Source organism: Crocuta crocuta, unplaced genomic scaffold, assembly GCF_008692635.1.
Source record: "Crocuta crocuta isolate KB4526 unplaced genomic scaffold, BGI_CrCroc_1.0 scaffold41, whole genome shotgun sequence".
Lineage (NCBI taxonomy): Eukaryota > Metazoa > Chordata > Mammalia > Carnivora > Hyaenidae > Crocuta > Crocuta crocuta.
Genome location: NW_027529428.1, coordinates 9,944,223 through 9,964,867, shown reverse-complemented (window position 1 = coordinate 9,964,867; position 20,645 = coordinate 9,944,223). Strand labels below are relative to the sequence as shown.

The 20,645-nt window shown below is 43.6% G+C and overlaps 1 protein-coding gene across 1 annotated transcript in view; it reads right to left on the bottom strand.

Annotated features, from left to right (window-relative positions):
- TRPM3 (transient receptor potential cation channel subfamily M member 3) overlaps positions 1-20,645 on the bottom strand; it is a 494,196-nt gene that overhangs the window by 62,456 nt on the left and 411,095 nt on the right. Inside the window, exons 14-20 of the mRNA XM_077759293.1 lie at positions 15,917-15,952; positions 15,614-15,754; positions 12,420-12,449; positions 11,252-11,541; positions 10,112-10,340; positions 7,566-7,733; positions 2,326-2,466 (exon numbers count right to left, since the gene is read on the bottom strand). Of these exons, the coding sequence (XP_077615419.1) occupies positions 2,326-2,466; positions 7,566-7,733; positions 10,112-10,340; positions 11,252-11,541; positions 12,420-12,449; positions 15,614-15,754; positions 15,917-15,952 (1,035 nt within the window). The remainder of the gene's footprint in view (positions 1-2,325; positions 2,467-7,565; positions 7,734-10,111; positions 10,341-11,251; positions 11,542-12,419; positions 12,450-15,613; positions 15,755-15,916; positions 15,953-20,645) is intronic.

Genomic DNA, 20,645 nt, shown 5'->3' with positions numbered 1-20,645 from the left:
TTTATGGGGCGCCTGGGTGGCTTAGTCGGTTAAGCGTCCAACTTCGGCTCAGGTCATGATCTCGCGGTTCGTGGATTCGAGCCCCGTGTCGGGCTCTGTGCTGACAGCCAGCTCAGAGCCTGGAGCTTGTTTCAGATTCTGTGTCTCCCTCTCTCTCTGACCCTCCCCTGCTCACGCTCGCACGCTCTCTCTCTCTCAGAAATAAATAAAACATTTAAAAATTTAAAAAAAAGAATTTATAAGAGTGCCTCATAGTAGGTGTTCAAAAAATGATATTATCATTATTGATTGGATGGGTGAATAAAAACACGGACTATTGCCATGCAATGTGACTAGCCTAGGAATTAAAACAGTTACATTTATATTGTGCTTACATATTCCAAGCACTGTTCTCAGTGCTTTACATATTTTAACACATTTAATCTTTACAAAACCCTACACAGTAGGTACTATTATTATCCCTATCTGAAGGAATCTTACACCGAGTGCTAAAATAACTTGTTTGAGGTCACACAATAATACTCAGGGGTCCAGACAGGATCTCTACTCAGCCTGTCTTACCCCAAAGTCCATGCTTGTCATCACCAAGTTCTTTACTGCAAGGTAAAGTTTATATCTGCCTAAAATATATAAATGGAAATTATTGTTGCATGTCTTAATTTTTTCAGGGGAGAATTATTTGCTATTTTTAAAAATTTTTTATTATTATTATTTTTAAAATACTTTTTATTTATTTCTAGGAGAGAGAGAGAGACAGCGTGNGGGGCTCGAACCCACGAACCGCGAGATCATGACCTAAGCGAAAGTCGGATGCTTAACCGACTAAGCCACCCAGTCGCCCCAAATTATTTGCTATTTTTAATATTCAGAAGCCTGGATTTTTACTTCACTAAAAAAAATCAAATATTTGTATTTTGACTCTCTCCTCTTTTAAGAACATACTTTAAAATAGTAGTTTTCAGGGGCGCCTGGGGGGCTCAGTCAGTTGGGCAACCCACTTCGGCTCAGGTCATGATCTCACGGTTTGTGGGCTCGAGCCCCGCGTCGGGCTCTGTGCTGACAGCTTGGAGCCTGGAGCCTGCTTTGGATTCTGTGTCTCCCTCTCTCTCTGCTCCTCCTGACTGTGCTCTCTCTCTCTCTCTCTCAAAGATAAATAAACGTGACAAAAATTAAAAAAACAAAACAAAACAACCAGTAGTTTTCAGCTAGCAATGGAAGCCCATAAAGGGACATGTGGCGATGTCCAGAGACATTGTGCTTGTCACACTTGGGGGCTGGGGAGTGCTACTGGCGTCTAGTGGACTGAGGCCAGGGGTGCGGCTGGACATGCTACAGTACACAGGACAGTGCTTCTCAGCAAAGAATTCTTCTGCACCCCATGTCCACAGTGCTGAGGCTGAGAAAGCCTCACTGAAAGCCAGCGGTAAGTGTCAGCATACAGGGCCACACACACGCACAAAACACCTTATCTGGTCATTTGAGTCATCTTGGCCTCAGACTAGGATTTTCCTTTGCTGACTCAAGTGCCTGGTGTGTAGCTGGTTGTGAGAAAGGCCAAAAATACGGACACCTGTCCCTCATCTGGCACAGGGCCGCTGCGACTGGAGAGAATGAGAGATGACCTGGGTGCAGCTCACCTTCAGCTTAAAATATCATGAAAAACAGAAGTAGAAAACCAACAGCCCAGCCATTTGTATCATCTCAAGAGGTTATTTCAGGGACTAGCTTTCGTCTTGTGGGCACAAAATATTTGCAGGGTGTGCACGAAACAATCTTCACCGTGATTATAGTTACTTTGAGTAATTTTACTGCTTTGGTTGGCATGTTGTTTCATCGTTCTGAACAAGAAAGGCTGTTTGATGACACTAGCAGATTGGGAGTAGTTATACATGTAGGCTACCCACCTTTAGTGGTGTTACTTTGAACACTCTGCTCAGCCCTTACCCTTCAAATGTTCCCCACACCCAGGATGGGCGTCTAAAATGGGCAACTCTGAACCAGCATGCATCCATCCAGAACACAGAAGTGTTTTATAAAATGACATCTATTTTCCTGCTAGACTAGACTCATACTCATCCCACCTCTATTTCTGTGAGTTCTCACTTTTCCCATTTCCTTTATTTTCTGCAAGGAGGAGAAATGCAGAAGCTGGAGAAGCCGCCTCACAAACTCCACACATCTTACAGAACTCTTGGGAAAAGCTTTCCTCCCTGCCTGTGTGATCCTTATATTATGACTCACAGAGGAAACCACAAAGGTGCACGTGAAATTGACATTGGCTCTTTGTGGCTACCCATTAGGAAGAAGAAAAAGGAAGATGCTTACAGTGTAGAACCAGAACTTCACGATGGGTGCATTGTAGAATTCGTAGATTTTTCTGCCCAGGGGGATTAACCGGTGTCTGCTCTGAACTTCCTCTTCATCCTTCTTTCTGGAAGACTCCCCGTTGTTTCGACCCAACATGGCCTACAGTGGAAGAGAATCAATACCATCATGGCAGGGCTCTGGACAGCATGTAGTTCAATGTGCTTATTTTACAGGTCAGGAATGTATGCTCATAGAACCTAAGAGTTTTGTCCAAGGTCCCCAGAGATTCATAGGTTGTGTCTTCCCTAAGCGTGCCTTTGCATCATACATAGAATCAAAGGTATTTGGCTGGGATGGAAGGCAGGGATGTCTCTTGACCATTCCCTTCTATTCTACCATGGGAGCTCTGGAAGTTTCCATAATGGAAGATACCCAGGGTTCCGAGAAGGAGAAAGAGTATAACCTCGGAAGACCAGGAATTTATTTTTTCTTTCCACCCCTCTCCCTGTAGTAGTGAGACAGGCAGATCTAGATCTGAATTCTGTCTCCACTCATGCTAATGACTCTTAAGTAAGCACACACACACACACACACACACACACACACACACACACATTAGACCAGTAATATCTAACTTACCCAAAGGTTATGAGTATTCAAGAGGTTAAGTTATCTGAAGTGCTTGGAGCTTAGTTAGGTTAGAAACATCTCCTCAACCCTTAGGCATAAACCTTAGTTCCCTGATCTCAAACTTCATAAAACCTGTGTTAGTTTCATGGAGACCCCTAGGCACCCTGCCTTCCTCTGTGTGGGAGACTCAGCCGGGAGGGACTAGAAGTCAGGCCTCACCTGGAGGGGCCTCATCTCCAAGCTGTTGGAAGCTTCCTTATGAATTGAATTATTTTCTTCTTACTCATGACAACAGCAGCAGCAAAAATGACAATGAAACATCACAAAAAAGGCAGAATTTGAGAAAAGGCAGATGCATGCCTCTCTGGGTAGTAAGTAATGGGATGAGTCAAATATGGCTGAAGATCATACTGGTGAAGAGTTCCAGACTTTGGGTCTTTCAGAAGGAGGACTGAAACTCTTGGATGCTCAGAATCCATGGCACTTTGGGTAAATCTTTTAACTTCTCTGAATCTTCATTTCTTTATCTTTAAATTGGAGGTAATAATAGCACCTGCTTTAGGTTTGGTCTACAAGTCAATAAGCATCTGGCACTTAATAAATGCTTTGTGTATACTAGCTAGTGTTTAGTTATAGTGAACTGAGAGTTTCTTGAATAGTCTTGATGAAGATAATCTGGTGTGGAATTTCTCATCAGAGAAAAGAAAGACGTTGTTAGGGCTCTATTACAGCATTGTCTCTTGGCTTTAATTCTTCTGGTATTATTCTTTTTTAAAAAATGTTTAACATTTATTTTTTAATTTATTATTGAGAAACAGGGAGAGAAAGAGAATGAGCAGGGAAAGGGGGGAGAGAGGGGGCGACACAGAATCTGAACAAGACTCCAGGCTCTGAGCTATCAGCACGGAGCCCAACAGGAGGCTCGAACTCACAAACCGTGAGATCATGATCTGAGCCGAAGTCGGACGGTTAACCGATTGAGCCACCCAGGTGCCCCTCTTTTGGTATTATTCTAAAGACAAGGTTAGTTCTACCTTGGGAAATGAGATTTTTTATTAAATGTGAGAACAGGGAAAATCCTTCTAACTGCTCAGGGACTGACAAGGATTTAGGATAAGAAATAAGGGGTGGGATACGGGTTTAGAGCTGAGAGATCTAACTATAGAAATCATTTGTTCATCTTGAATTTGAGAGCAGATAATTCTGGTTTCAAACCACCTTACTCAAGATATACAAATATTAGTTTCAACTACTTTTGTTATTGCCTCAACTATCCACCTAACTCAAATATGTAACAATCACATATGGTGAACCTATAACCAATAGGATTTCTGGAGAAGGTAACAAGGTAACTTCCATTCCTTTATAGCCTATGTGGCTAGAAAATTACCTTGACTTAATGAATAGGTAAGATCCCATTCAATGGCCTCCCAGCCTTTATTTTGATCGGTGAGCTGGGTCAGTTTCCATGATGGGTATGCACATTTGACTTCTATCAATAATGACCAATGACCTCAAGAAACTCTGAGGTTACATCCTTCTATAATGTATAATTTATGTAACATAATTGCCCTGCTTCTGTTCTGCTTCTTTATTTGCTCAATAATACAATAATATTTGGGGACATAATAGGATGTGAGTTAAGGCAGCTTGGAGGGTTGTAGGCATTTTGGAGAGTGACATCTTGGGATAACCTCTAGAAATAGCGGCTTCCCCAGCAGAGCTGACTGAGACAATGCCTTGGGTCTGTGGACATGTTGGGGCTTTATTAGGCAGAATGCAAAAACACTCATCTGGCAATGCAGGTAAAACAAAAACAGAAACAACATAGCCTGCTTTGCCTTCAATATTCAGATACATTCCCAAGTGAATGCATTTTTAAAAAGCTTTTCTTTAGTGGGTTTAAGTAAAGCATTTTCAAAATTTCATTAATTCCAGCCTAAGCGGCTTAACTCACTGATTTTCTTGATTTCTCTTCCCAGTAGTCAAACATTTCCTTTGACTACATTCCTTACGCAGAATGTAATGGGGTCAAATACAGGCAACACTACACAATACAGATTTCAGACTTTTCGCTGGCTGGATACAGATGTCAAGCCTGGGAAAGATCCATTGACGTGAACTAGGCCACTTAAAGGCTACTGAGAGTGAAAATGAGGCTCATATTTTGTGTGTAATTTTGGAGCGGCCAGGGGAAAACACACCCATCCAAGAAAGGATAGGTAAGTGTAACACAGAAGTTCTAATATCTTTCCCAGGAAAGGAATGGAGGTGTCAGCAAGCTGCATTCTCCAATCCTCTCCAGGGTGAGCAAACACAAGAGCTCCCGCAAGGACAGAATTTGTCATTAGGGTCAAAAGAGGGTCTACCTTAAAGATATCTGCTGTCCAGCCCTAATTTTACCAGTCCACAAGTCCCTTCTTCCTTGCCTTTTAGCTGTTTCTGCCTGTGAGGATGCAGTCCGGGCAGTACTGCTGGTGTGATGTCTTTTACGTGGGTTCTCAGTACACAACTGTAGGGTCTATTCTCTGGGAAGCAGACTTTGCTCTCAGTCTCAGATGCAACCTTTAGTGTGATTTCTTGAGGGATCAGGTTCTCAAAGCTCTACATGGAGCAGGAGAAGGGAGCTGCCTTCTTTGTTTTCCTCCTTGAGACCCACTCAGAGAGAATGGTGATTCAGCTCTGGCTGCATTCACAGGGTCCTTGGCCTTGAGGCTTCAAGGCCAAGTCATAAGGGACATAGGAGGCCCGTGCATTATTATTTAAAAAATATTTTTTTTAGAGTTTATTTATTTTGAGACAGAGCATGAGTGGGGGAGGGGCAGAGAGAGAGGGAGACCCAGAATCTGAAACAGGCTCCAGGCTCTGAGCTGCCAGCACAGAACCTGATGTGGGGCTCGAACCCATAAACCATGAAATCATGACCTGAGCCGAAGTCAGATGCTCAAAACACTGAGGCACCCAGGCGCCCCACTGTACATTATTTTTGAATTCTTTCTGCTACGAGGTAGACCAAACCAGGTGCATGGCTACATTTGAGACTGAGAAGAAATTCTTTGCATCCCTGAGGCTAGAGGCTAAAAGCACAGCCAAGGGGATCTCTGCCTGGTTTCTAATCCTGACCTTGCAACCAATTAGCTGGGTAACCTTGGGTAACTTAACTTCTCTGAGTCTCAGCTTCCTTACCTGTAAAATGGGATAATAACAGTTCCCATCTCATAGGATTTTTGTGAGGACTCCATGAATAAGTGCACATAAAATACCTAGTACCATTATAACAATATTCACAAACATTTAACAAGGTTTACCGTGTGCCAGGCCCCAGTCTACAAAAAATCACGTACACTTTTTAAACTGCAAACTGCCTGTGAGCTAGACAATGGTATTATTCCCATGTTAGAGGTTAAGAAACCGTGTCCAATGTCCCATAGTGAGTAGGTGTAGGGGCAAGATTCTGACTCCAGAGTGAACACTCTTTACCCCTCTCATAAAGATTTGGTATTATTACTGCTAATGTTTCTGCTAATGATTAAAATATCCTTCTCTATCCCTGAAGGATTCAGAGGCCAAAATTATGGTAAGAACTTTAGAGAAGACAGTCATCTGATCCTGTCACAGAGGCAAGCAGACGCCAGTGCTAGTTTTTATAAGAATCCTGAAGTGGAAAACAAACACTGGCTTTTAACTCTGTGAGTCAAAAACTGTGAATAATTAATCCATCAAAAGAATTGTCAGATGCATAGACCCTGTTGTACTCGGAATTGGGACCATTTCCTTTCGGAAGGAAATACTGTTGATCTGGAGGAAAAGCAATTCACAGGGCGGTCCTGGTAGGATAATAATGCAAAGGGCCTTTTGTCACCTGCGCAAAACTAATTTTGGTTTTCTCTCCTTACAGGTTTTTTGGGTCATCACAGCCATTGCTCAGGGTGGTGGGGAGGGTGGAAGACATCAGGGAAGTCCTACGGAGCTGTCGCTCGATGTCTCCAAAGCTACGAGGCCCTGTTTGTCTCTTTAACAGCATGTGACATTTTTAGACTTTGGACACAATCCAGTAACGGTCACACTGCTCAGGCGGGGCTGCGGGAAGCGGTCCCATGCCCAGCTGCCCCTTCCCGCTGCAGAACAAAGCATCCATGTTCTATAATTACACCAGGAGAGCTAATAAAAGCCTTCCATACAAACCTCAAAATTCAATTAGTCTTGCATTTGGGAGCCTGACCCTGAAGACAGATAAAGGCGTAGCATCTGATCACCAGAAAGGCACCAGCCCAGTGCGGCCGGCTGGCTACCCCCACGTCGTACATTCCTTTGCCTTCTTCATATGCTAAGACTGCCCCAGCACCCGCCATTTAAAGCATGGCTTGTTTGGACAACTGAGGGTGCCTGGCTTTTGGGTTTCACTGGGTTGTCCCATGACCCCGGCTGAAGGATTTTGCACACACACAGTCTCTATAGTTCTGTTATCTGTGCAGAGAGAAGACACTTTTATAATACCCTGGTCTCAATGCTTAAACGAAAGCGCCTGGCCGGAGGATGACCCCGGGCGTTATTGAGTCTTAAGCTGAACCCACAGGAGAGAGGGGTAGGGTTGCTCCCACGGATAATGATGGTATCGTTTTCCTTACTGTCAGTTCCATGTCCTCTTCATCTTTTTCCTTTGTGGGCTTCTCTGGCTCTTCTGGCTCCTTCTCTTGAAGGTGGATTTCCTGGGCCTGAGACATATACGGCATGTCGTCTTTGTTCTTGAACTCCAAGCTGAGAATTGAAGGAGGAAGTAGAATTCCCAGAATTACCTAAAGTAATAATAATGATAATAATAATAATCACATTTAAAGGATTAAGATTAGGGTGTTTTTTTTTTCTCTTAGACTCAGAGGGCCTAAGGTGGTATGTGTGTGTGTGTGTGTGTGTGAGTGCACATGTTTGTTTGCACATGTGTGTGCACCCTTAGTGAGGACTGCACCTGTTAACACTCAGAGGGTCACTCTTGTCCATCTGAGAACTGTTATGCATGGCTGTGCCTAACACCACATAGTTTTTGGAGAAAAGGAGCGTCTTGCCCAAACATACCCAATTAACACTCACTTCTCATGGGGGAAGCTGAGGAGAGTAAGGGGCCTGCCCAAGGCAAAAATGGGAAAGAATTCAGACTCTCATTTAGCCATTAGCGCTTGGCTTTGTGAAAGCAATTCAAACATATGTCCACTGGCATTTGTTTGCTAACATGTCAAGTGGAGTTGATTATGCATCATCTGGGTATCTCCATAAAAAATGCCATCCCAAGTTGACCTTGAGAAAGTCCATGTGGGAAAGTGTGTTTTCATTTCAGAGTATTCCCCTGGCACTTGCTACTAGACAACAGAAACACGTGCACACACACACACATACTCGTGGGCTTTGTGTTCACCATGAGAATTGCCTGCACAAATACTCCAGGCAGGAAAGCACTGTGTTTCTCTCATGTATAAACTACGCTTCAGAGGCCATGTGATGGTAACAAATACATGGACCCCTCTCACGAGAGGGCAATCTCATTCTCCATTTGTTTTTCAGTTTTTAGATGTTTATTTTTGAGAGAGAGACACACACACACACACACACACACACACACACACACAGTGCGAGTGGGGGAGGGGCAGAGAGAGAGGGAGGCACAGAATCTGAAGCAGGCTCCAGGCTCTGAGCTGTGAGCACAGAGCCCAATGAGGGACTTGAACCTCTGAGCTGTGAGGTCATGCCCTGAGCTGAAGTTGTACGCTTAATTGACTGAGCCACCCAGGCGCCCCTCATTCTCCATTCGAATGATAATCGCACATGTGACTTGTCTTACCCGGATCTTCTCCTGCCTCTTCCCTCCATCACTAAACTGGTTCTGTTCTACAAGGCTCCTGACTATGAACCTCCCTGAAGAAACCGCACCAAGGTGAGGGGCTCAGAGAGATCCTGAACGGTAAGTAAAAATGACCCGCAAGTAACGAGGCAGGGACAGCCTGTGCTTGAATGCTCACAGGGACTCAGCCACCACGGGAAGGGGGAGGGTGGTGACCCTGAACTCAGGGTACCTCGCAGGCCTGGGAGGGCTCAGGTGGCGTGCTGGCAGCCTCCAGGGGACATGACACCCTGTCCTTGGAGCTGAGAGCCAGGCTTGGCGGTCACTGGCAGTGCGGCTATAGAGCGCCCATGACCCGGCCCACTTCATGGAGTCCTTCGGAGACTCTGGGGGCCCAGAGCTGCAGGGAGGACAGCGTGGTGGGGGGAGCCGCTTCCATCAGGTGGCCTCAGCTGATTGCTCTGGTCCGGTGGCCTTTTGGCCTTGGGCTGACTCAGAGTTGCTTAGACCAGGGATTTCCCGGGTAAATATGAGCCTGGCTTCAGCTGTAACAGCCACAAACTCTAAACAGAGAAAGCATTTGAAAACTCCTTTCAGTCTCTTCCCTCCCATTTTCTTTCTTTTGCGTCTTCTAGTCAAATGTCTTCCTTGCAAAACACCGAAGAAAACGTAAAGAAGCAAAGCCACACATCCTCCTGTGTCTTGTACTTCCAGCCCCCGAGGTAACCACTACAGACAACTGGCTGAGTATCCTTCCTGGTTTCTTAAAAAAATTAATTTATACAGATATAACTGTACATGCATGTACATGGCTTAAAAAAACCCAACATAGACTCGGGCTCCACATAACTGGTCTGCAACTTGTTTTTTGCCACTTAAGGACAGACCAAGATGGTCTAGCAACACCTTTACACATAAATCCATCTCCTTTTTATTTCGGGCTAAAACGTTTCTCAAGCATCGCTGGCAGGAGCCTAGGTCTCTACGACAAGGTAAAAAGGAGGGCCAAGGCACTGAGGTTTGCATGGCCGGGGGGCAGCATGGCTTGTGCCAGAGCAAATGTACCTCCTAGGGTCCCTGTGTGTGACCATCACCTTTGGGTCTTCTGCAAAATACTAATGTTTAGGCAGACCATCTCTAGAGGCTCTGATTTAGCAGGATTTGGGGTAGGCTGTGGTCTCTATATGAAAAAAATCCCCACTATATTGAAGATTTTGGGTCACAGTTGGGGCTCAAAACCACCCTCCTGAGATTAAAAAAATGCCCAGTTCTATAGGTTTGGAAAGCCCCAAACCGACCCTCTGGTCCTCAAGGCCAACAGGGCCTTCTGGGCGCGCTGACCTTGAGGCCTGAGTTCTTGCGCATCCGGAGCCGGCCCATCCACATGTCAGTGAGCAACATCTGGCTGCACGTGTGTGCGATGAAGTCGCGGTGCTTGGCGGCCACAGCAAGCTGCAGGCATGTGGCGTTGCTCCAGTTCTTCAGCTCATAGGTCAGCAGCTTCATGGCCAGCTGTTCGTCCTGCTTGTAAGATTGGTCCAGAAGCTCCACTGCCAGCTGGCCAAAGTCCCTGAAAGACAACGTGGGGGGTTGTCCTTTGGCCATCTTGGGGCCTCGGATGATGAAAGTGGGGACCCACTGGCCAAGCCACAAAAGGTGGTCAACTGTGCGGCCTCGTTGTTGCTTACAGGATCTAGTCTGTTCATTCATTCATCTAGCCAACATCCATTAAGCATCTACCGTGTGCTAGATACTGTGTTTAGAACTGGGGGTGTAAGCCAAACAGGACACGTTCCTGGTACTCAAGGTCCCCAGTTCAAGGCTACAGATGAGGGAGGCAGACCAAAAAAAAAAAAAAAAAAAAATCAACGATTAGAGTGTGGTAGGTCTTCGCAAATGTGATAGACCTCAGTTCATAGCTGAACCTTATCAATCACACAAGCTTGTGATCCTAAACAACTTAATTAAATCCTCTGAGTCTCACTTTCTTCAGCTTTAAAATATACATAATAGGGGCGCCTGGGTGGCTTAGTTGTTTAAGTGTCCAACTTCGGCTCAAGTCATGATCTCGTGGTTCATGAGTTCAAGCCCCACGTTGGGCTCTGAGCTGACAGCCCAGAGCCTAGAGCCTGCTTCAGATTCTGCGTCTCCCTTTCTCTCTGCCCCTCCCCTGTTCGTGCTCTGTCTCTCTCTCTCTCAAAATAAATAAACATTGAAAAAAAAATTTTAATATAAAATATGCATAATACAAGGACAAACTTTTGAGGCAGTTGAGAGGCTGAAATAAAATCTACATGTCCATGAGGCCTGTATCTAGCACTGTGTGCCATATATGTTAACTATTGGTGTCCACCCTCTGTGTGTACCACTGAGATGACCCTACCTCCACAGAATGGTTTGAGTAACTCAGACCCTCTGATATTTGGAGTCTGCCTCCTCTTCTCTCCCCTCCTGATCACCCCATTTGCTGGGCTGGCCCACCTGGAGTTGTGGTTCAGCTCCTGAGAGATGTCGTCGACCATGTCATTCTCAGACGCCTCGTGAGCCATGGCTTTGCAGAGCTTACAGGCCACCAGGGCCTTGGCCATGGCCTCCTCGCCATGCTGCCAGAAGAATAGGGCCATCTTCTGCCTCTTCATCAGGACGGCCCACACCATCAGCTCGTGGAAAGGGAAAGGGAAGTGGTTGATCTCAGGGTCATCCAGGTCAATGTCCACCTCTTCTTCTCGCTTCTTGGTTGTCTTTCTTCCTCGCCTCAAGGGAACATCATCCTGTCATTTTAGGGAAAAAAACAGGGGTGGAGTGAGAGATGAGTCAACTAAATATATCAAATAGTTATTTGCTGTATATCTACTATGGACCCTGCTCTGGGATTGATACAGAAGGAACTAGCCTATCCCAGCACCTTTCCCAGAAGCACTCATGCCTAACTTTAAAACAAGTTATCATAAGTGCATAAGATCAGCGTTATACTTCAATTTTTAAAAAGTATTTTTCAATGGCTTTTTGCAATTTCCCTTCCTCCCTCTCTCCCTCCCTTCCCCCCTTCCTTCCTTCCTTTACTTTCGTCCATTTTTTTTTCTACACGTAAGGTTATTTGTGTCTCATGATGGAGAGCACTACCCTTTTCTCTGAAAGGACAAGGACATCCTATACTTGCAGGTGCAAAAGCAACAATACCCACAGGAACAAAAGCTGGGAAACAGATAATCTGTCTTGAGTTTCTACATACCTCTTAGGTGCATTTGTGAAGTATTTCTGGCCTCTAGATCGGTTGCCATTTGTAAACACCCTTGAATAGATTTCACTTACTGGAATTTATATGCTTCTTTGGTTTTCGAGTTAGTATTTCAAATACGATTTATTTTCTTGCTAATGTAACCTCAGGGTGGAATTTTGAAAGCTATGTGACTTGCCCTCTCAACACTGGGAAGAAGTTCACTTCTTATTTTAGAATCATGTGCTAAGCCTTACCAATTGAATGAGTATATATATGTCAATTATTTATATATATGTATATATAGAGTATATGAATGGATATATATGAATGAATATATATAAAGAATATATGAATGAATATTCATGAATATATTAATGAATAATGAATATATATAAATAATTGACATTAATAATTTGGGCAAATACTCACCTCCATTCCCAGTAGTTTCAAGGCTTTGGGCTGTTTAAAAAAATGTTATACATAAAGTTAGATCTTTCTTTATAGAGGTAAGAAAAGAATCCTATTATATCTTAACCAGGTAATAGAACAACTCTATATGGTACCATATAGCATTTATTCATTTCACTAAAAAAATAAAAATGCTACAAGAGGAACCTATTTATAGAAATTCTAGGAGAATTAGGGATTTAGTGATTTTAGTGAATCACAGAAAATTAGAAATCTAGAAAGGCACAGTGGTATTGCCCGAGGGTAGAGCCTCCAGATTTATAATCTCTTCTATGGGTCAACATTTCTTCTATCTTCCTAGAACCATCCTATTTGGCTGACATCTCCATGATCTCAGACATTTGGGTGAGCCATGAAATGTTCAGTCAAACCGTGAGGTGTTTCTCAAACCTCTGAAAGACCTCTATTACCTAGAGACTTGGAACATTACTCAGAATATATGTTCAGAGGCTTCATGTCAACTACCTCTCTATGCAGCTGCCCAATGAAACAAGGGTGCATGTCACAAGGGCATGTGCTGATGGCAGCCAAAGGTGCTCTGTGGCATGAAAAGCTGTCAGCACATATAGTAGCATCATTGGTCGTACTGGGAATGTGCAAAATAGCCACAGGCCAAGACAGAGAGAGAAGGCAAATCAGCAGATTATGGAACTTGATTTATATCTAACGAGTGAAGGCACAAAATTACATCTCAGGGGTCAGGAATTCCCATTCTGTGTTTTAAGTGTTACAGAATGGTTGAGTGCTTTCCTGAAAGTTGTTTGAGTCCACAGTCAGGGTACAGCACTTACTATTCCTCAAAATTTTATTTGACCACTTAAGTAGGAATAGCTTGAACCTTGCCTCTCTCCCTTTCTTTCCGCTTAGCTTCTAAAGTGACAACCGCTTTGAAATTTGGGTGATTCTTTTCTTTCCTATTTATACTTCTTGGTGTGTTGAAAGTGGCCGCGTAGCACCACAAAATACTTTCAAAAGGAGAAGATAAGCTTTATTAAAAATAAAAATCATGCCAACCACCAGCTAGAGTAACAGCTCTCCAAATGTGGCCCAGGAACCATGTGATACTTTCTGGGTCTCTGGGGAGTCAAAGATGTTTTCCCAATAATACTAACATGGTATTTGTCTTTGACACTGTGCTAACATTTGCAATGACGGCACAAAAGAACGGAGAATAAAACTGCCAGGCGCTTTCACAGGAATAAAGGCAGTGGCGCCGAACTTTACAAGTGGTCATTAGATTCACTGTTATGCACTTGAAGGTTAAAAACAAACATCCAGTTTTTTCTTAAGAAGTCCTTGATGAGACCTAAAAAAAATATTAGCTTTATTAAATCTCTAACCTCGATACTAAAGAAATATCTTTTCGGTGTTTTGAGGGATGAAATGGCAAGTACGGGTGAAGCACTCCCGTCACATACTGAGCTCTGCTGGGTTGTCCTGAGGACAAACATGCAGTTACTTGGCTTGTGGCCACATTGTTTCATGGACTATCTGCTTGAAGGAATGACTGGCAGACAAACTATGTTTCTTTAGTCTTGGATACGCGGCGGATATTTTTGGATATTTTTGGAAGTGGCCAAAGTGGGGCTGACATTTCAAGGAAAGCAACTGATGGTATTTATTGCCAATGGCAAAATTCAAAATTTTCCAAGCAGAAATTAGAAAAAAAGTGAGAATTTTTGAAACCTTGTATATCCTTTCCCCCATGACCTTGACAGTTTTTCAGAAGTTAAAGACTTTTCTGATGACCTTGACAGTTTTTCAGAAGTTAAAGACTTTTCTGATGAGATTGGAGGTGATATTAATGAATGCGAGTTTTTGAAACTGTTTGATGAAATGTGTCAACAGGGAGAAGATCTGCATGACTCAACAAACCAATATTTTACAATGACCAATCCTTGATGTTACAAGATCCATACAAAGTGTAAGATCAACCAATGGATTTTAAAGTAACAGAGTATAAAAGTTCATTGAAGCTATTTCAGATTTTGTATTGCAATTAATCTTTAAGAAACAGCCCCTTGTGGGGGGGCCTGGGTGGCTTAGTCGGTTAAGCGTCTGACTTTCACTTAGGTCATGATCNTAAAAAAAAAAAAGAAACAGCCCCTTGTGGGGCATCTGGATGGCTCAGACGGTTAAGCATCTGACCTCAGGTCAGGTCATGATCTAATGGTTTGTGAGTTTGAGCCCAGAGTCAGGGTCTGTGCTGACAGCTCAGCGCCTAGAGCCTGCTTCAGATGCTGTGTCTTCCTCTCTCTCTGCCCCTCCCCTGCTTGAGCTCTGTCTCTTTCCCCTCTCTCCAAAGTAAATAAACATAAAAAAAAAAAAAAGAAACTGCCACTTGTTGAGTTTTGATGTATGTAGCTTCAAAAAAGAATATCTATAATTATCTATAAAGATTATTAAAATGCTCCTTTTCACTCTCTCTCTCTCTATGTGTATATATTTGTCATATTTGTCATATATTTGTATGAAGTCAGATTTTTTTGTATATTTCAACCAAAACGTCTGGCAACAGACTGAATGTAAAGGTAGATGTGAGAATCTAGCTGTCTTCTATTAAGCCAGATATTACAGAAATATCCAAAAAATGTACAATGCTACTCTTATCATGAAAATAGTTATTTTTCATGAACATGTTATTTACGTTAACATGTAATGGGCTTCTTATGGTTAACTTAAAATGAATTAATATTCACTATTAATGAATACATATTTTTAAGTGTTTACTTTCTAACATGATAATACCCATAGCTAGGACTCCCATATATAACAGCTTTTCGGGGTCCTCAATAATTTTCAAAGGTATAAATAGATCCCAAGACCAAAAACCTTGAAAACCTCTGAGGTAGATAAGATTAATTTGACTTTCATTATTATTCCCTGATCATTAAGGCTCACTCCCAGTTGCCAGTTTCTTATTTTAATTGGACCTAGTGGGGAAGAGAAAGGAGTGTATCAACCGATACACTACTTCCCTCCCCCCCCTTTTTTTAAGGATTTGATGGCAGAGGGAAGAAGAGGTGGGTGGGTGGGCCAGTTGCCTTCTTACCTGAGATCCTCCTTGAGATAATCTATATCCCAAATATATCCCAAATGTGTCGCGCCCTAATCCTCCTAGGACTTCAGAGAAGGGAACTTGCTGCAAAACTCACCCTCTTGGGGCCGAAGAGATTGTGGTAGAGCGTCCTGAAGCGCTTGCGCGTGTAATTGCAGCGGTAAGCCCCGCCCATCAGGTACTCTATCACCAGGCCGATGTCAATCAGGCTGATTCTGTAGTCTGGGGGCAGGTTCCCCTATCAGGGAAGAACGAAAACACACACACAAACACATCCAAAAGACAGCGTGGTTTACTAGGGATTCCATGCCATGTGTTCTGTAACTATTTTAGAGTAAAAAAAAATAATAATTAAAAAAGAAACATATGAATGTATTATTATGCTGGTTAATTAATTCACCTTAAAATAGATCCAACCGAAACCTGGATATTCTCGCTTGGAAAGAAGACATAAGTTAAATAAGAAGATGCAGTAATCGTCGGCAATAACAGAAAATCAAAATATTTATTCAAGTCTTCAGCTGGGGAGAAAAAAACACCAGTGTAGCAGAGAGAAACACAAGGCTTGACATGGCAAACACTATGAGTCCCAGTCGCTAGCAACTCCGTTCCCCAGATCCCCCTCTGCCCCCCACACTTGCCCTGTGCTGCTCTGCCTCTGACCTAGGCTTGTTACCACTCTCTTGCTGACCAGTTACACTTGCTAAATGAAGACTCCTTCCAGAAGATGATTGTTATCACCAGGGCCTGTATCAGGTGGGCTATGCTTAGAGTTTAGATCTCCCTTGGTAACAACGAAAAAAAATTGGCACCGTTTTCACCAGAGACGGGATGGATGTCAGGATGAAGTTATTCAGGAGTGCCCCTATGGTTATTAAGAGAAATGCTGGTGGCATAAGAAGAGATTCTATCAAGGGAATATTTATTTTCCCAGAATTAAGGAGTTTTTGGATATTTTCTTTCAAAGAGTGCTTCTTATGGGGTAAGTTTTAGATGCTTGGATCTATAGGTGGAAAAACACAAGAACTTTTACCATTGTCTACTCAATACTGGCTTCTACACCAAAAGGGTGCTCTATCAGGTCTGAGGAAAACTACTTGCTCTTCTAGGTCAAGGAAGAATTGATTCCATTTGTGGGAAGTTTTGAGAGCACAGAGAGTTCCAAAGGGTGTGATTGATTATTTTACTGTCTGGTTTATTTCCTTGATGCAAAAGTGCACTCTAAACCATGAATGGCAAGGGTACCACACTGTGGAGGGAGCCGGCGCACTGTGTCCTTAGATATATTTTGGACAGGGATGAGGGCTTTGTCTACTTTTGTCCTTAATGGAGGACCCACTCCAGATGCTGTGTGAGATCTCTGCAACTTCACAGAAGTGGCTCATAGCCATGGTGGTGGTTCTCCAGTTTTGGTGGCATCAGAATCACCTGGGAAACTTGGTGACAGTGCAAAGGCCTGGCTCCTGTCCTGCTTCAGTGTATGGGTCTCTACATGGTTTATTAGCTCTCCAGATGATTCTGACATATACCAAAGTATGTGGAACCTCTGGTCTAGTAACAAAGGTTCAAGTGGGTTCATGTGGCAGAATCAGAAAATTCCTCGCATTTAATCATCATCATTAGGAAATCAGCTTCAGTTGTTTTGCTAAACTGAGGGTAGGTTTTCAGTTATGCTTACTCAGCTTCCCTATGGTCAACTGCACGCATTTGAAGGGGCTTCAGGGTTAGAGGTGGCCTACTGTATCCTTCCTATCATACCAAGAGCCTTAATTGTTTTATTGATCATTGTATCCCCAGCGCCTTTTATAGTGGCTGGTGTTTGGTAGGCATTCAGAATGTTTGGTGGTAAGAATGTGAATGAGTAAAAGAATGAAATAATGGATGTGGTTGGGATCAAGTCTCAGTTTCAGGTTTTTCAGTATTGTGTTCTTGTCAGTATCGGAGCTAACTAGCCACAGTCTGTGAGTCATCCTGTTTGGGTCAGCCCCACGTCATTGAGGAAACTGACTTGAAACATGCCTACCACTCCATCGGTATTCTCAGTGGAGTAGAAGTGAGAAGGAACGAAGGGAGAGCAACTGAAGCACCCGCCTAAGCACAGGGGATCCTGTGCTGTTTAGACTTGCTTGCTGCCCCTGACCCGTTCATCGCCCTGCCCAGCAAGCTCCACCTCTCCCTTGGCTTGGGGTGCAAAGCAGGCTTGGGGACCTAATTTGAGGCAGCTGAGCAAAGCTGTCACACGTTGAGTGACAGAAACCCTCCCATCCTTGACCTTGGCTCATCAGAACCCCAACCGAAATGTCCCTTCATAAAGATGGACTTATTCTCCTCCCCACCATTCTCAGAATTTCAGAATCTCCTCTGAGGACCCTCTCATGAATCTGCCTGAATTGGCAAGTCAAGCTATCCTCAGACTGTCAGACTGTGGTAGGGTCCCCACCCTAAGGAGAAAAAAAAAGGGAAAGAAAACTTCAAGGTAACCTGGCTGTGTGCCAACGTGACATCCCTCATGACCTTGTAAACTGAGACTACTTACTCAAACTGCATGTTTATGTGTGTTACCATATATGGGAGACAGAGAAATAGAAAATGTATAAAAAGCTATGCCACGTGACATTCGGTGCTCAGTTCTTTGGGTACGAACCCAACTGAGCGGTGCTGGCGCCAATAAAGTTGCTTCCTGGAAATTAAAAACGCCTCGGTGTCACGACTCTTTGTGTAGGAATCCTGCTACAAGACAGGACCAAGTGTCTGACTTCTTTATGCAAAGCATGGGAAACACAGACAAAAGGGAACTTTGAGAAAGTCTTAAGATAGTAACTTTTCATGGACTGCCCTTTCCATAAACATGAAACTTAGTTACAAATATTACTCATGGAAACACTTTTCTCCATTGTTTTGGGACTGGTTAACAAGGCTATGGGGTTTTGGACCGTCAACTGTACCTCACAGACAGGCCTGTTATTTCAATAGTCAAAAAACCCCAAAGCCCGGACACTCTTGGGTCTGTCTCGTCTCATCTGCGCCTATCAGGAAAAGCCACAGAGGAGGTTCCACGTCTGTGTTATTTTCCTGGGCATTGGGAGGCAGGCAGGGTGGAGAACCCTAGCTGTGAATCAGCTGCCCTGGGCTTCTTTCTGTCTGTCCTTCATGAATCAACTGATTTCCCTCAAGGCTCCCGTGTAAAAGGGTTGAACTCTATGGCCTCTATGGTCTCTAGATAAGGCTTGGGTCCCAGGGTTCAGGAAAATCCCTGAAAGATTTCCTGGGATGCTAGCGAAAGGCAATCATAGCAATTTCTATGAATTTGTGCCTTATTTTTAATCCTGTAAGAATTCTCTAAATTTGAATCATGAGTAACCACAAACCTAACACCTATATATATTTTTTCTTTTGAGAAACCTATGTGTGAACATCAGTTTGAATTCTAAGAACGAGACACCAATATTGTCTGAAGTGAGTGGCACTGATTGTGCTTTTGAATTGTCTAGAAGGGTGGGGCTTATCAGGAAAGTGATCACAGTAAAATTCAATAAAAATCTGAAAGGGGCCAGTAAAACATTTTTTTGCAAATGATTTTATTCACAAAGGGCTATTAGGTTTATAAACGACAAGAGAAGGTGCTGGATTCTTTTTTTGTAGGCATTTGTCATAAAAAGCTTGATTATTTTCAAGTCATTTATATGTGATCTGGTCTGAAACAGGATAAAGGAGTCAGTGAGCATTCTGGGTTCAGCTCAGCTTTGAGCCAAGGCCGTAAAGGAATTGGCCTGCATTTTATTTGACCACAAGGGGGCGATGTTCACCTAACCGAAGACAATGAGGGTTCCACCAGCATTTACCTGCCTGTTCTGTTTTACATGTGTAATCAGGCTATGTCAATGAAAACAGTGGATTGGAGGATTTGGAAATAAGGAGAGTCAGATGACCTTGTTAAAGTGATATCTGGAGGAGGGAGGGCTTACTTTACCAAGTAATGTGTCTGAAAGCCTCTAAGACTGATGGCATCTGTCCCCATCGTCCCATTCCCCACCAGCCCCGAGGCCTGGATAGCAGAGAAATTAAGGGAAATTAGATTCACAATTTTTTACTCGGAAGAATGGAAACCTTTTGGGGAAGAAGAAATGGATTTCGTATAATTTGTAGAATGGGGTACAATTTCGGCCTCTTGAGTTAAAGGTGTGCTGGCTGGTAACACTGGGGCATGTCTGAGGTGCTGTGCCGATGGCAGTGGCCACCTGTGACCTCACATGTCACAGATGCACAGAACACCCAGCACTATGACCCTGCAGTGGAAATAGCACTGAGCTAGCACAGTGGTCCTTGCTCTGCCTCTCTGTGACCCTAGGGAGATCACTTCCTTTCTCTGTTCTTCACTTTACACTCTGAAAACAGGCACTTTGGACAGAGCTACTTCTAAGGTCCTGTCTGTTTCTCGAGGTCCAATAGTCTGACCACCGCCTGGCAGGCTGCTCTTTGTTCTTTGCTGCCAGGTCACTGCTCAGATTCTTGTCCAGACCTCACAGTGTCTATGGGGTTTCCACTGATAGTCCCTGAAATTTGGTTAGTGGAGCTGGGAGGTCCATCAGAGACAGGGATAGTAAAGCACTAGGCAGACATGGTGACGTGCTCTGCACATCCACCTCCTCTGGAAAAAGCAGAGAAAGTGAACGGTGCCCCATATACCACAGGTAATGTCCAAAAACCTTCTGGAGGAGTCTTCCTCTGCTTGGATGCTTTGCAAATCAGGAATTCAAGAATGACATTGGAATCATGCCCCTTCTGTCTGGTGTTTCTGTTATTCTCTCCTCACCACTTGGGTATTTACTTTGGTAATTGGTGAAGCCTAAACACTTAAGTCCCATTTCATGCCACACCAACATGCGGCAAGCTGTTGACTCAAATAATTTGATCCCCCGAGTAAAACAGAGAAGCTTGGCTCCATGGGTAGGTACCACCTGACAACCTGAAAATGCTGTCTCTTTTTCTCATGCCGTGAGCCCCACTACTCTGAGGCTAAGTCTTCATCCATGCCATCCTAAAGATGTCTTTTAATTAAAAAAACAGTTTAAGTGCATGTATTAGATCTGGTCTTTTAAATACACTCTTTTTCACAAGTCAGCTCATGA